This window comes from Tursiops truncatus, chromosome 16, assembly GCF_011762595.2.
Source record: "Tursiops truncatus isolate mTurTru1 chromosome 16, mTurTru1.mat.Y, whole genome shotgun sequence".
In the NCBI taxonomy this organism is placed as follows: domain Eukaryota; kingdom Metazoa; phylum Chordata; class Mammalia; order Artiodactyla; family Delphinidae; genus Tursiops; species Tursiops truncatus.
In genome coordinates this window covers 28,989,061-29,004,699 of record NC_047049.1, presented here as the reverse complement: position 1 = coordinate 29,004,699, position 15,639 = coordinate 28,989,061, and the positions used below count along the sequence as shown (strand labels likewise).

General features: G+C 40.5%; 1 protein-coding gene across 5 annotated transcripts in view; it reads right to left on the bottom strand.

Moving 5' to 3' along the window:
• The window catches only part of HPSE2 (heparanase 2 (inactive)), a 633,877-nt gene that overhangs the window by 146,228 nt on the left and 472,010 nt on the right, over positions 1–15,639 (bottom strand). For all 5 annotated transcript variants that reach the window (XM_073794093.1, XM_073794092.1, XM_073794091.1 and 2 more), the window contains 2 exons: positions 5,303–5,409; positions 798–912 (listed from right to left, as the gene is read on the bottom strand). In XM_073794093.1, the coding sequence (XP_073650194.1) occupies positions 798–912; positions 5,303–5,409 (222 nt within the window). The remainder of the gene's footprint in view (positions 1–797; positions 913–5,302; positions 5,410–15,639) is intronic.

The following is a 15,639-nucleotide window of genomic DNA, read 5'->3' as shown; positions in this document are numbered from 1 at the left end:
TCATTCCCTCTATTATATGAGGTGGAACTGGATCATCTCGAAGGGGAATGCCAGCTCTGACATTCTATGGGTTAATGAGAGGACTCTGACCTTTTATCATGACTAAGATGTCTGTGAGAAGGATAACTCATGTAATATTTTTGATAAGCACAGCTTTTCTGGACTAAGTGGGATTTCTTTGATTGGTCAATAAAGTCACTGGACAAACCCAGATCTCTGCTTTTGCCATTCTTCTTTAGCCTTCCCTTTCCTTTGCTTTCCTAGAGAAGGTGATACCCTGGGCAAATCCCCTCATTGTCACATAGGGATCAGCATCTAGTGTAAGTGTACTTCAGCCACTTTCCAAGGGATGGGTTCCTACTGTATCTGATCTTGGCCAACACTCTCCCATCTGCTTTCAACATGCTGCATCTAACATTAACTAAGTCTCCTATTAGCATTAAAAGAAAACAATCTGGAAAAATTCACTCAAGCAGAGTTCAAACAGGCCACAAGTAGATTTGGAATCTCAACAGCACAAGGTTTGTTAAAATAATAGTGGTAAGTATATAACTACATATAAATGTATATATGTGTATATGCATAAACCCATATGGACATACGTGTGTGTATATATTGGGGTATGTGTGGGAGGTGAAGCCAAGAGTCTGTAAAATGGGTCAAGAATTCTTCTGTTCAATTTATGAAATTAACTGGTAACAGAAGGAGGAGAAAAATTCTACCAGTGTGGAACAAAGCATGGTCAAAAGAACGGAAGGACATGGAAAAGGAGTTGGGAACCTTTCTATTACACTTACTGGTAATGGGTTAAAATTCTGGTCCACGAGGTGATTGTATCCATGGTCAAAAAATGAGTGCCGAATCACAACATCAATGCCCCGATTGGCCAGCATTCCTAAAGTGTTCAACCATCTGAAAGGCAGGGGAAAAAAGCTACATCAATACATTTTAAAAATAGCATAAAACAAGCTCTATAAAAATTGGCCAACATACACACATACACACCACCACCCACACCCATCAAATTTACCTAGTACTTTAGAGAAAACTATTTTAAGCATTAAATACACAGATGGAAGAGATCTATAGAGATGATCAAATCTAACCTCTTCATTTTATAAGAAAATAAAGAGGTCCAGAGGAGTAAAATGAATTGCCTTGGTCATAAAATAGCTTGTTGCTAATGACATCTCTTATTCCTATAATACTAACAAATAAAATGAACACCCTAGCCACTTGTAAGCCTAAAGTCATCCCCCTTGACCACAAAACACACAATCACAGAAGCACACACACTATATTTTCCATCACTCAAACTCCCCTGCTTGCACCTATTCACTGTCCATGTACTTTACATATGACGCTAACCCACATACTCCTGTGACCTATGGTCCAGTCATTTGCATCCCTCATATATCACTGTCAGTAGGCAATGCAGTAATAATTTCCCTTGGCACTATAACTAACTATACAGGGATTGGAGTATGCTACCATCACACATATGTTGCAGTGGAGGACCTGCATTGCTCACATACCCCATCATGCCAAATACCCACTCTCCAGGGCATGCTATCCTTCAAAAATACTGCCCTCATGGTTTTTCTAACACCTACTGCTAACTCTGCCTTCACCATTTACACATTTAACTCATTCATTCATTCATTCATTTGTGAATTGATTTCATTTTCTTTCTTTGTATTCTGAAATGCAAGGAAACTTCCAATTGTAATAATATATGTGTGTAAGAAAGGTGACTTAGAGCTTCAGTCTTCTCAGGGTAAAAGATAAGGCATTTCACAATCTTTCCTAAGAATATATTGTCTGGCTTCACCTATCACGTCTTCTCTCACCCTAAACTTTATTCCCCAGGCTCTAAGCCACATAAAACTACTTTTGGGGGCTTCCCTGGTGGCGCAGTGGTTGAGAATCTGCCTGCTAATGCAGGGGACATGGGTTCGAGCTCTGGTCTGGGAGGATCCCACATGCCGCGGAGCAACTAGGTCCATGAGCCACAACTACTGAGCCTGCGCGTCTGGAGCCTGTGCTCCGCAACAAGAGAGACCGAGATAGTGAGAGGCCCGCGCACCGTGATGAAGAGTGGCCCCCGCTTGCCACAACTAGAGAAAAGCCCACGCACAGAAACAAAGACCCAACACAGCAAAAAATAAATAAATAAATTACTAAACTCCTACCCCCAACATCTTAAAAAAAAAAAAACAAACTACTTTTGGCTGCTCTCACATACTTACCTGAGCCTTTTTATATGTTTTAACTTCTCCTTAGAATTTCCTTCCTCTCTTCCACTAACCCACCTCACCTGGCAAATTTCTTCCCATCTGTTAATCTCCAAGTCAAGTGTCATTTCCTTCTGAACTCTGCTGCCCCAGCCAATAGTAGTATCTTTCTCCTCTGTACTTCCCCAGAACTCTTATTCATACCCTCTGCTGGCCCACTGAATGATAATTACTTACTTCTCTGTCTTCTCCCAGCTGGTATGAGCTCATCAAAAATAGACACATTTTAGCTTTGTACCCAAAACAACCATCACAGTTCCTGGCACACTATAGGTGCTCAATACTCTAAGTTGAAATTGATCTGGATAAAATTAGATTCTAGGACTTTGAGAATCACCATTCAGCATACTAGGGACAAATAATGCATAGTTCTGATTTCCCAAATCTGAGACCGTATGGAGCTCCAAACCAGTGACCTTACTGACATGAAGACCATTGCTAATTAATGACTATGGCCAGAGCCCTTGTTTCCCCATGGCTTTTCAGAATAGATGGTTAGTTCTGGAATTGTCTTCATCTTCCTCCTGTAATAATAAATCTCCTGAGTAGGGGAAATAAATGATGTTCCAGGTCTCCCTTTTATGTTCAAGTAGAGAAAAGTGTCAAGGTAACTGGTATATCTCACCAAGGATGCTTCTGCAGCCATTATCTTTCATCCACAAAACTTTATTGAATATCTACTACATGGCAGACATTACTAGGTGCTGCAGACACAGCAGTATGCCAAGGGTAGGGCATCAAAGAATCTCAAAGCCCTGATTGAGAAAACTACCCTTGAATACTTGGCAGCAGAGAATTCTCATTTGTGCATGCATTTGTATATGCCCTGGTAAGCTTATAGTTATGCCATGTATTGAAAAAGGGCTGCAAAATGCCTTCTTTCCAACTCCTTGCTAGCCTTCTGGAGCTTCCTAGAATGCTTTACATTTTTTTTCCCAGGAAGCAATTTATGCCCCTTGGAGAACTGGACTCAAAGGGCATATATCTAGGTACTGCCAGTGGGGTTGAGAGGAAATGGGTGATAAAGAGGTAAGAGAGAAGACCAGGGGCAGAATGAGCTGGTTGTCATTTGATCTGTCAACAAAGCATTGGACATCTGAACTACAACCAAAATCTAAACAACAATATTTATCTGTGTTTGCAAAGCGACTCAGAGATCTATGGATATCTGGCTGATGCCCATGAAAAGGCAGGTCTCTCTCTAGCTCTCTTCATGAAGGTCTGTGCTATTTCTCATTTCACATCACTCTCTAAAGGGAAGAATGTTCACGAAAACAGTACAAGAGGGCTGCTTGCTGGGCCCTGCAGAGGAGTCCTTCTGCGAAGGCTGAGCAAAGGCCATTCTTCTTCTGATTCCAGAGGCCTCCTGCAGTACGGACTGTCAAGCTGCCTCTCACAGTGAAACCCCGTGAGGAGAGTATTTTTGAAAGAAGACCCTCAGCAACACTGTAGCAAATGCTGATTCACTCCATTTCCTTCACTGAACCATGCTCCCTGAACAACCTCTCTGTGCCTCTCATGTGAGGACACAGGGCTGGAAGACCCCAGCCATCATCATGTAGACATTGACTCATTATCTTCATCTGCATCTGCCAGGATGCCATCTTAAAGACAATCTACTTGACCAGCCTGATTTGTCCTTCACAACTGTATTGAAGAAGTTGCCTTCATGGAGATCTACAGCTATATAATTAGGAGCAGCTGTTAGTAGTGAAACGCATAGTTGAGGGCAGAGCTGCAGTTCTTAGGAGAACGTTGCTCAGACAAAAAACCAGGACCACAGACTAGACTGGACCAGGAACAGGTCACTTGGTTAATCTGCGGTCCATGACAATGGCAGGCCAGCCAGAGGTCCTCATGCTTCTGGCTTAAGTTGTTCTCCAGACGACTGCAGTAGCCTTCGAGTTCATTTTCCTACCTCTTGCCTATCCAAACTCTGTGCATACTATTATCAAAACCAACGTTTTAAATACAGGTCAGATGGGTCTCTCTCTTCCTCCAAAATCATCAATGGTTTAGCCACTGAGTATAGAACAAGGCCTCATTTCCCCTGCCTGGTTTTCAAGGTCTTCCATGATTTGGTGGTAAAACTCTGTCCCTAATCAGAGCCCTCACTACACCCTTGAAGATACTGAGGCTTTCTCACACTAATCATTTCCCCTCATAATGTTCCTTCAGCCTCTATGCTCCCACTACCATCAGCAACAATCTTCACCTATAGAAATTAGAGAAATCTATGTTCCACTAAAATGCCTCTTCCTCCGCAAAGCCCTTCCTGATCCTCCCATTCAGAAACTCTTGATTCTTTTGCATGTCTACCCCTTTTGTGGATAGCCCACGTAAGGCAGAAAGAGAGATGGCATACTGTAGTGGCAAAGAGGCTGGACTCTGGAGCAAACTGCCTTGGCTTGAGTCCAAGCTCTGCCACTAACCAATAATCACATTTACCTCATTGGGTTCTTATAAGGGTATAAGGATATAATAAGGGTATCTAATACACTGGTTGTTAAATTAGTAAATACATATAAAGCACATCAGATAGTCCTTAGCACATGGTAAGCACTATGCAGTTAAAATTATTATTATTATGACACTTTTCTCCTACAGCTTTTCTTATTCCCCATCTCCATTCCTCCAATCATAAGTTTCTAAAGGGCAAAACTCCTGTCTTACTCTTACCTATCTCCCAGGACTCAGGTGAAAAGTAGAAGAGAAAATGTATGTTGTCTGTACTGTATTTTGCACTGAAGACATAAAATAAAGCTCTTATTACTATCATGATTACTACTATTATTACTTTTGCTCTAATGCTCGTACCTGAGATCTTAGTAACTAGACAAGTCCCTAATCGCTGTTTGTTGAGTGATTAAACACATTTACAAAGAAATGGATGAAGAATTTTCAGTGGGAAACGAACCTCCGCCACTCCGGCCAATGGGCAGAATAATGAGCAATTTCACTGTCCTTTCCTCAAAGCCCTTGGGAGTGAAATTGCAAGTGTTACTCACAAGAATCCTGCAGCATAGGAATCTGACAGATTGTTTGTGCCTCCAACTGAGGTGGTCACCACACCTTCAAGCCAAATCTTCTTTCCTGGGGTGTATGTGTTAACCACCTGTTCACACAACAAAAGCAGAAGGAGATGATGAGATTTTTAAAAGCTGTTCCCAAATGAGAAGGAACATACATTCCCTTAAAGAAGTTCCTCTCATCCCCTGCTCCCAGGTGGTCATGACCTGTGCTCTTTTCATGGTGATGCACCCCATACAGATAGCTGGCACACACACACAAAAGAATTAATATTGATACATGTCCACTCAAAGAAATGATCATTTTTTTCCCATAAGAAAACCCAAGTGACAATGTGACAGAAGAACAATGCATCCTTATCTAGGACATAAGTTGACTGCAACACCCTTCACTGGAAGATGCAGGTGGTATGACGTTTCCATATTAACAAGCATTGAGAAGCAAATTTTCTTAACACTCTGTTATGGCACATCCATGGACGAGTGTACCGTCCATGCATCAGCAGTTGTGAATCATGAGAGAGGGCAGAGATCAATGTTTGGGAGAGGTATATTATCATTACCAAGGCATGTATGTATATTACAACCACATTTTGAAACTAACTGCAGTAAGTGTAAAAAGAAAAACCACTGACTCACACATGAAACATCCTACACAGGGAGCTGCCTTCTAAGCATACACAAAGCCTCTTGTCAAAAGGTGGCCCTCTGAAATTTTGAAATATCCTCGTCTCTGATCCACAAGCTGGAGATTGGCCAGACTACTAGATGTGGTCTCAGATTCTCTGGAGAGCAATCTGGCAGTACTTAGGGATCATGTTGTATGCTGGGTAATCTCTGAGAGCAGAGTCTAAGACAAAGCCTTGTCTATACATAGTTCATTTGGGAAGAAATAACCGGGAGCAGGAATGAGGAACTGGGGACTGTGAAAAGGAAGAAGAAAAAAACAGTACAAGAATGAGTTTTCAAGTTGGTAACTACTGGCAACTTATACTCAATTCTACAGGGAACTTGGTAAAAGCCTTAAGAACTGTGTCTCAGAACTGTCCCCCAAGGCGGGGGGTGACCAGGGGAAGCGTTCATCATTTGGTTCCTGTTCTCCAAAGGTCAACAGCAGCCTTGTGACTGTGATCACCCCATTTCACTGTGCAGGCATGAGTGCTGAGCAGGTTCCCACCATTCCACACTCTGCCTTAGAGAAGTCCCAGAGCAGAAAATGAGAGGTCCTCCCCCACCACACCAGCACCAAGCTGGTTGCAGCCTGTGCAGCTGCCTAGCTCTGGTCTCTGCAGGGATGGCTAGAGTAGGAGGTGGGACTGAGAGGATGCGGGTTGTGCACAAGAGGGACTGGATAAAGACAGTAGTGTATTTAGGTCCTACGGCCCACCAATTCCTCTCCTAGACATATAGAACAAAGCAATTCTGCCTCAGGTCTCTAAGGGGACAAGTATGAAGATGTTTACTATGTCACTGTTTGTGGCAGGTGTCCATTGCTAGAGGAATGAAAAAGTAAAATACATACATGAAATATTATGCAGCAGTTATAGCAATACATTCTATATAAGTCCAGCAACATGAACAGGCTTTAAAGATTTAGTGAGCTTTTAAAAAATAGAAACAGAATGAGGTTTATGGCACAATATTATTTATGTAATTACTCATTCATACCCAATAACACTAAAAGTATATAAAGATACATCTCTGTTAAGGACATATATCAAAGACATAAGAAAAAAAAAGGAAAACAAAAAGAAAAAAAATAAAAAAAAGACATAAGGAAGGCATGTATAAAAGGGAGGTGAATATAAGTGGGGATTAGAGATGAAGGTGAAAATTAAAACAAAAGGAGGGCTTTGCATGAACTGATGATAATAGTTTGCTGTAGTTGAGGGTAATTAATTCTCTGCACCTCAGGTCTAAAAAAAAAAAAAAAAACCATATGTATGTTGTAACATATATGCCAGAACTTTCCTTTTCCCAGACCCGTGGGCAGACATTAACAAGCAATCATATTCCTCTTTTCATCTCTCCCTATGTATAGCTCCCTGCCCTCTGCTCTCTCCCCTGCATCTACTAGAGAATATGCATTATTTGAGACCTATTTTAAAATCAGGGTTGGTAAAGTACTTGACCCTTTCAGGGTTAAAGCTGTAAATATATTTTAAAAATTTGAGATGTAAGTAAGGATTATGATCAAGAATAGAAGAAAAAATTAATAGCGGAGGTCAAGCTGGAAACTGTTAAAGATTAAATAAGAATTTCCCCTTGCACCCAGAGTCATTGAGGACACCACAAGGTGGTCCTCTCCCCCTTCTTGACACTGCTCAGAGTGCCCAACCCAAGGGCAGCTGGAAATAGTATAAATAAGAAAGCGAGAAAAACACCTTAAATGATCAGAAGACAGAGTCATATGGTGAAATTAAAGGCCTACAGTGATGATTCCCCTTAAAACGTCCATGCTTCTGATAAACTTTGTGCTTCCTTTATGACTAACTGGAACTATAGGAGCAGTTCCACGTGTAGCTGTATTTCTGATGTATCTGTGGGGAGGAAGGTAATCTCCGTGTCTTACTCTTCCTCCATCTTCTCCCTTGATCATGGTGATGGTTTCATGAGTGCTTGCATATGTCCAAATTCATCAAATTGTATACAGGCAGACCTCAAAGATATTGCTGGTTCGGTTCCAGGCCACTTTTTTTCTTTTCTTTTCTTTTGCACTTAGTCTAGTTTCACTGGCTCATAGGGTGCGGCGGGCAGAGGCCTCAAACCCAGCACTTTCAGACCAGAGTTTCTAGCGCAAAGCGGCTGCACAACTTCCCAACTCAAGATGGAGGTAGCAACGCAGGCCGTGTGCAGAGAGGCTGCGCCCGGACGGGATCTGGAGCTGTGACTAACTGGAACTGAGTAACATATCTGTGTTTTTATTTTTTGCCTTTGGCTTCCAGGATAGTCAAAGATTAATTTTTGCTCAAAGATATTGAAATGATTGAGGCAGTTAGAGAAAGGTGGTTTGGTTAAACAAAACAAAAAGGTAACTAGTATAAGATGATGAACCTTGAAATCATTGAGCTAAGTGAAAGAAGCCAGACACAAAAGGCCACATATTATATTCTTTCATTTATATGAAATGTACAGAATAGTCAAATCCATAGAGACAGAAAGTAGATTAATGGTTTTCTAGGGTTGGAAAAAGTGAGGGAGAATGAGGGGGGAGGATGGGGAGTGACTACAAATAGGTATGGGGTTTCTCTGGAGGGTAATGAACATGTCCTAAAATTAAACAGTGGTGATGGTTTCACAATTCTGTGAATATACTAAAAACCACTGAATTTCACACTTTTAAAGGGTGAATCTTACGCTACATGAATTATACCTCAATAAAGCCGTGTGTGTGTGTGTTTGTGTGTATGTATCATTAGCAAAAGGAGAGGTAGACGCTAATAGGCAGATAACTGATGTGGAAAGAGGAATACGTCCTGGAAGTCTGGGGTTCTACCACACACAGCAGCTGTGAGACTTCTGGCTCAGCATTATCTTGGAATTCAATTTCTTCACCAACATGTAAAGCCACAAATTTGAAGTAGATGAAATCTAAGTCCTTTCCAAATACAAAATGTTAAAATGTATTAGTATTTTGTAATGCTTACGCAGGTCCCCTTGGCTCCTATCCCTCAAAGGTCAAGAGTAAATTTGATTATGGAAATTAAAATTAGATAACAAATATGGGAGACAAAAAAAAAAAAAAAAAAAAAAGCCAGAGCTGGTCAGAGCTGGTAATCTCAAAAACAAAGATCTGAAGATCTGGGCCAGAGGTAAGTATTGAGAGTGGTGGAAAAAGCCACAGGAGTAGGTGAGATTTCCTAAGGGGAACATTTTAAATTAGACTGAAAAAGGGCGAAGGATGTCCATCCAAAAACATTAAGGCATTATCGAATGCATTTATTCATTCACTCAACAAATACTGAGCATTTGCTCTATGCCAAGCAGAGTTCTAGGGGCAGACAGTGAATGAAACAGAAGTCTCTGCTCTCACTGGCTTATATTTTAGTCAAGGGGAGGAGACTGACAATAAACACACAAACATAAATTTAGAAATAGTAAGTGCTAGAAGGAAAATGAAACAGAGTAATCTGACAGAAAGTGCCTTGGCAGGAGGGGAGGGTTGATATTTTAGATGGTAGTCAGGAGAGATCCCTCTAGCTCCTTATATAAGGACTTTAAAGTCTAGTTCCTTTAAATGAGGACTTGATTCCAGAAAATGGTTGGATTTATAAATTACTGTGTACACAGGACTCAGCAAGGACACAGACCCTGTGTAAATAAAGTTCATCTGAATTGTCTTCTGACTTGCAGGAAGATTTGGAAGGAAACAATCTAAAACTTCTTGTAATTGGTGAGGCAGAATTGATTAGTGGTTAGGGGCATGGACTCTACACACATTGCCTGTGTTTGAATACTGGTTTTATCATTGACTCACTGTTGACCTCACTGTGCCTTAATTTCCTCAGCTGTAAAATTAGAAAAGGAGAGCATTTTCTAATATTTAAGTGACCTAATATTTGTAAAGCACTTGGAAAGGTGTCTGGCATATGGTAAGCTCTTTTTTTTTTTTAACATCTTTATTGGAGTATAATTGCTTTACAATGGTGTGTTAGTTTCTGCTTTATAACAAAGTGAATCAGCTATGCATATACATATATCCCCATATCTCCTCCCTCTTGCGCTTAAAGTAAAGCAAATGTTACCTAGACAACTCTCTTTGTCCAAAGCACATGAGATTGTGTCTGGATCAATCTAACATTACAGTTGGTTGCTTTTCTTTTGGATACGTTTGTGGTGGTAGGTAATAGACCAGATGTATGCTAAGTAGCAGGGAAAGGCCTATTTCGGACATGGTGAGAGGCTTAATGAACTGTGTGTCTACTATGAGCGGAGAAGACCATCATAGCAACGTGTAGGGGAGGTGCTGAGGCTGGGTGCTGGTTGGGACTGTAGAGGAAATTAGCATGGACAGAACAGAAAAAAATCAGGAAAAACAGATGGAACCAGCTGCAAAATTCCCTTAGAAAGCGAAACTCTAAGAAACTAAGGGCTATAGTTTAACACTGTGGTTTTCTGAGTAAATGTGATCCCCCCTGTGCTGGAAGAGAGAAAACTGGAGGACTGGAAAGAACAAGGGTACAGTTCCTGGTGAGAAATGATGTGCCAATGAAGATTATTTTAAGGAACACATTGTCTGGGGAGGGAGAAGAAGTACAAATGCTGAGATTACTGAAGTGAAGGGAGAGCGGAGTTGAGTGGTTGTCTCCCTTTCAGCAGTTCTTTTGTCCCCTTTAGACTTCAGGCCTTGGGCCCATGTGGACAAGGGAGCTTTGAGGCATCCACAGAACAGCTTAGCAAGTTGCCAGTGGCTGCTCAGAATCCTGGGGCCAGCTGGGGTCAGGGTGGTATGAAGGGAAACCCTCAAACTCCCTTTCCTCTCATTTCAGGGGTTGAGGACATCAGGACTGCTTCGTGTGGCTATACTGAGAGAGGAGGGGTGAGAGAGAAAAACAGTATTGATTTTTTTTCTTTTAAGTTTTATTTTCCCTACCACTTTGAATATTTTTTAAAAAAGAAAACAGTAAAAATAGGAAAATAACCTTTTTTGTGGCATATTTTCAAACCTGGGCTTCCTTTTCCTGTTTCTCTCAATCTGTGATCTGTTTAAAAAAGAATCCTGAGAGCCTGGTTTCAGTGTGCAAGCGATGGCAGACTTCTAACAGCAGACATGTCGCTTATGGTTATCCAAACCCAACACCTTCCTTAATGAGAAAGGAAGCAATAAAACAGGAATAGTGGACAGGCCAGTGGGGCTAATCAGCCCTGGCAAGAGGCCCACCCTCCAAAAGACGCTGGAATCCATTAATTCCAGCATCTCATATAGTTGGAAATCAACTTCCCCCAGGACTTCAGGAAGAGCAGTAGCTCTTTAAGCAGCCAGAACTGGTCCCCTATGTCACTGGTTAAAAGGAGCTGAATAGCTTTAGGGAGCTTCTTAAACCTTACCCATGCACATAGCTCTTCTTGGGGGTGCCCCTGCCTCTTTGTTCCTTATTATATTTATAAGAGGTCCAGGTGAGAGCTCTTGAGAGTAATGCTCCAATTATTTTTCCATCGTTCTTGTGTGTTTTTGACTCTAAGCTACCTACTATATTAGAAGAGGACAGGATCATTCCATTCTGCCCTCTCCTTTCTCACTCACTGTCCCTTCCTGAGTTCCGGATCTTATCATTTCTCCCTTGGTCTTCCTGAAAGTGTATCCTTCTCAAGACTATCCTCTACAGTGCTGCTGTCTGTTAACTTGACAAGTTCCTCCCTAGTTTCAGAACCTCTGTGGCTTTCCATTACCAGCAGCAGAACTCAATCATGTGCTCACAGAGTGTTCTGTGCGACTATCTGGCAGATGCGCTATGAGTGACTTGTTTCAGATAATATTGAAAGCAGTGATTTGGGAAATGATTTACTTAAGAATAAAAGAAAGTAGATTCAATGTTATCACAATAATATTCTTTTCATTCGTCAGAACTACGAAATGTTTCCTTAACATGGAAAAAAAAGCAAAGGAGCCAGTAAACTACACAGAGCCCCGTAGTCTATTCTATCCACTTGTCCATGGGAGCATGTTAAACATGGTGAAATCGTGGTGATAAACACGGATCCATGGGATATGTACCAACTCCTTTACTTGGTATGTAAGACCTTTCATAACTACCCCTTGGCTACCTTTTCTCCTCTCCGTCCCCACAAGATCTGAGGTTCACCACACAAAATGGACTCACCATTTTTCAACTACATGATTTTCTTTTAGGTTTCTGATGATCACTTTGTCCCTTACTCACTCCTCAGCCATGTTGTCTGATTTTTTTTTTTCATGGCTTATTTTAAATGTTACCTCCTCTGTGAAACTTTTCTCAAAACTTCAGAAAATTAATTCTCTCCTCTGGCCTCCAAAGTTCTTGGAACCTATTGCTATCCTTGACCTTATTATACTGAGTTGTAACTTTCTGTTTGCCTCACCCTCCTACACCATAAGCTACTTGAGAAAGCCACGTTTTTTTCCATTTTGCATGCCCTATAAAATACTTGTCAGCCACTTCGCTTATTAAAAACTTGTTAAATAATGAGACAGTGAAGTAGTTTACTTGTTAATAAGTGAGAGAGGTAATATTTTACCAATGGAAATGCTGAGTAGATATCAGAGAAGATAACTAATAACCTCAAAACCATAAGAGCAAACATCAAATCCTCACAGTTCCATTTCGGGACTCTGTTCACTTTCTAATTGAATTTTCCTGTTTGAGGAGAACTAGAAGCTTCTGGTTCACTAAACTGCCTCCATATTTAATATGTCCTTCTCAGGTTAGACAAGCCGAGCTATTCTGAGCTCAGCCAATTCCAATATCTCATCACATTCTTCCTGATTTATTTCTTCTGTCTAATGAACTTCCTGTCAGTTTCATTAATTTTTTCTGTATAATTTCTTTTTAACATCTTCCTGTTCCGGAGTGCCATATTTGCCCATTTTCTTTTGGTATCAGATCAATTTTTAATTTGTGGCTTCTGTTTCTGTGTCATTTTTAGGATTTAAAATTGTATTCTCTGCTCTTGTTATCTCAAACCACGGAAAAGCAATCGAGTGTAATTGCAACTAAACATAAAATTAAAATAAGAAAATACACAAAAAAGAAAGTCACTGGGGAGGCAAGGAAATTATGATCATATGCAAGAAAATGAGGAAGAAAGTTTCACAGTCCCAAAGCAATGACTATGTTCAAGGATAAGTGCTGGTGGAGGGAAAGACTGGACAGCAGCTACCTGCACATAAAACACTCTTCTTCCCTTCTCCAGTCCTCTTCTATGACTAACCAATCCCTCAGGCTTACTGTCTACCTACTGACGAGTCATAGGCTCCACCAGCCTCAGAGGTAATTTCCTCTCGTTCAAGACAAACCCTGTAATCTCCCCACTTCCATGTGGAAATGTTAGAAGGTCACCCCAAGCTGCCTTTTCCTCCTGAAGAAGATTTTTGCCCCAAGTAGCAGTTTGTTCTCAGGGCCCTTCCCCCAATATGTCCTTCATATGGTCATTGCCTTCCACACAGCAGGACCTCACTATACATGTGCACATGAAACATACGAATGGTGCCCAGTGAATGAATGCAAATCACTCCCTGAAAATCCTTGTCTGCTTCCACTATCTAACATTGTGATAATATTAGATATCACCTAAGATTGTGGCCTCCAACTTTCATTCAGCTTTCACTTCTAGGACACCCACCCCAGATTATATCAACTGACCAAGAGGTCAATTTGATATTCTTTCACCAGGAACATTCAGTATTCTTCTATTTAAAAAGGTTTCCTCATCCTGGATGGTCAGGAATATAAATATTCCATGGGCTACAAAATTAATGGTTAACTAGCATGGGAGATTCAGAACGGTGTATTGGATAGCGTGTGGGCCCTGGAGTTAGGAGTTCTAATTTTACTACTTAGTAAGCGTGGCCTTGAAAAAAATTACTGGTCTCTTCAATGGGTTAGCAATATATGATGCACTCAATAGATGGCATTTGTAGCCTAAAAGGTGATACAATTACTATATTTTTGTCAGTTGATGATGCATTTTCCACATTTTAATGGTTTTGAAATCAGAATGTTTTTCATCAAAAGAAATTTGCCAGCTGTTTACTCTCTCCCCTCAGCTGTTATTAAATTGATGTTACATTTTATAATTGTTTGTGTTTAAGAATCAAGGAAATGTGGTTCTTGGAAGGACACTGACCGAAACTTTGGAGCTCTTTTGTGGTAAACATACCTTTCCAGCTAGATTCCCCTATTTATCATTAGTGTCTTATATCTGAAAGAGAAGAGCCAAAGTTTCCCTTGGGACATATTCTCCCATTTTCAGATAGCCAAGTTGAGTCACAGAGGCTAATTTACTGGGAAGCTCGTCAACTTCCAGCTCCCCGTTTTCACAGGCCTCTACTAATGTCCTGGGAAGGGCCATGATAATGTGTTAATATGGTCAGATATATTTCTAAAACATGCAAATTTGTTTTGTTTTCTTTTTCTTAAAGAGGTCCCCATTGTATAAGCTTCCAGCCCCATAAAACTTAGACTCACACCTGGATGTCACCTAAGGTATTACTGTGGCACAGTTTGTGTTTAGGGTCCTCTGACTCTCTTAAGTATTTCTTTGCCCTGTGTTTCTCTTCCCCTCCATCAAAACCTGCTCTTGGAAAGGACAGATACCATATGATATCACTTATATATGGAATCTAAAATATGACACAAATGAACCTATCTATGAAACAGAAGCAGAAACATGGACATAGAGAATAGACTGGTGGTTGTCAAGGGGGAGGCAGGTGGGAGAGGGTTGGGTTGGGAATTTGGGATTAGCAGATGCAAACTGGTATATATAGAATGGATAAACAAGAAGGTCCTACTGTATAGCACAGGGAACTATATTCAATATCCTGTGATAAACCATAATAGAAAGGAATATGAAAAAGAATGCACAAATATGTATAACTGAGTCACTTTGCTGTACAGCAGTAATTAACATAACATGGCAATTCAATTATACTTCAATTAAAAAATTTTTTTTAAATAAACTAAAATTATTGCAAAGAAAAAAACCCTGCTCTTGGGAAAGGATTATTTGATATTAACACCTTAGTGTGATTTTAAATCAGTGTAGTTTGCCTCTTCTCAAGTTATTTACATTCTGCTTCCTCCCCCTAATGTAAAATGAAAAATTATTTTTCTAAAATGAAATATCTGGCATTAGCAAACTGACTGAAATGTTACTTTGAGCCACAAAGAGAACTTTCTTTCACCCTTAAGCATATACCCAGAAGATACTCTCCTACTGTGCCTACATATAGGCATAGCCCATTTTTGGTTGCCTAAATCAATATCTATCTATTCAACACTATGTTACAAAGTTAGTAGCAGACTAGCTTCTTTTGCATGTGAACAGCTGAGATAGCAGATCCAAATGCGATTGAGACATACACATTACTTTGCTTCTTTTACATTTCTCCCACTATTTTACTCTGCTCATTCACCTTCCACTCCCTAACTGCCTCCCTCCAATATTGATTGAGCACCTGCCAAGTGACAGGCACTATGGCAGGCACTGGCACATTGAAATAAGCCGTCAACATTATTGAATGAATGAATGAATGAGTGAATGAATGAATCAACGAATGAAACAGTGATTTTTTTTCCAGTAGTGATACTACTGTTCTTACCCTACTAAGGTATTTT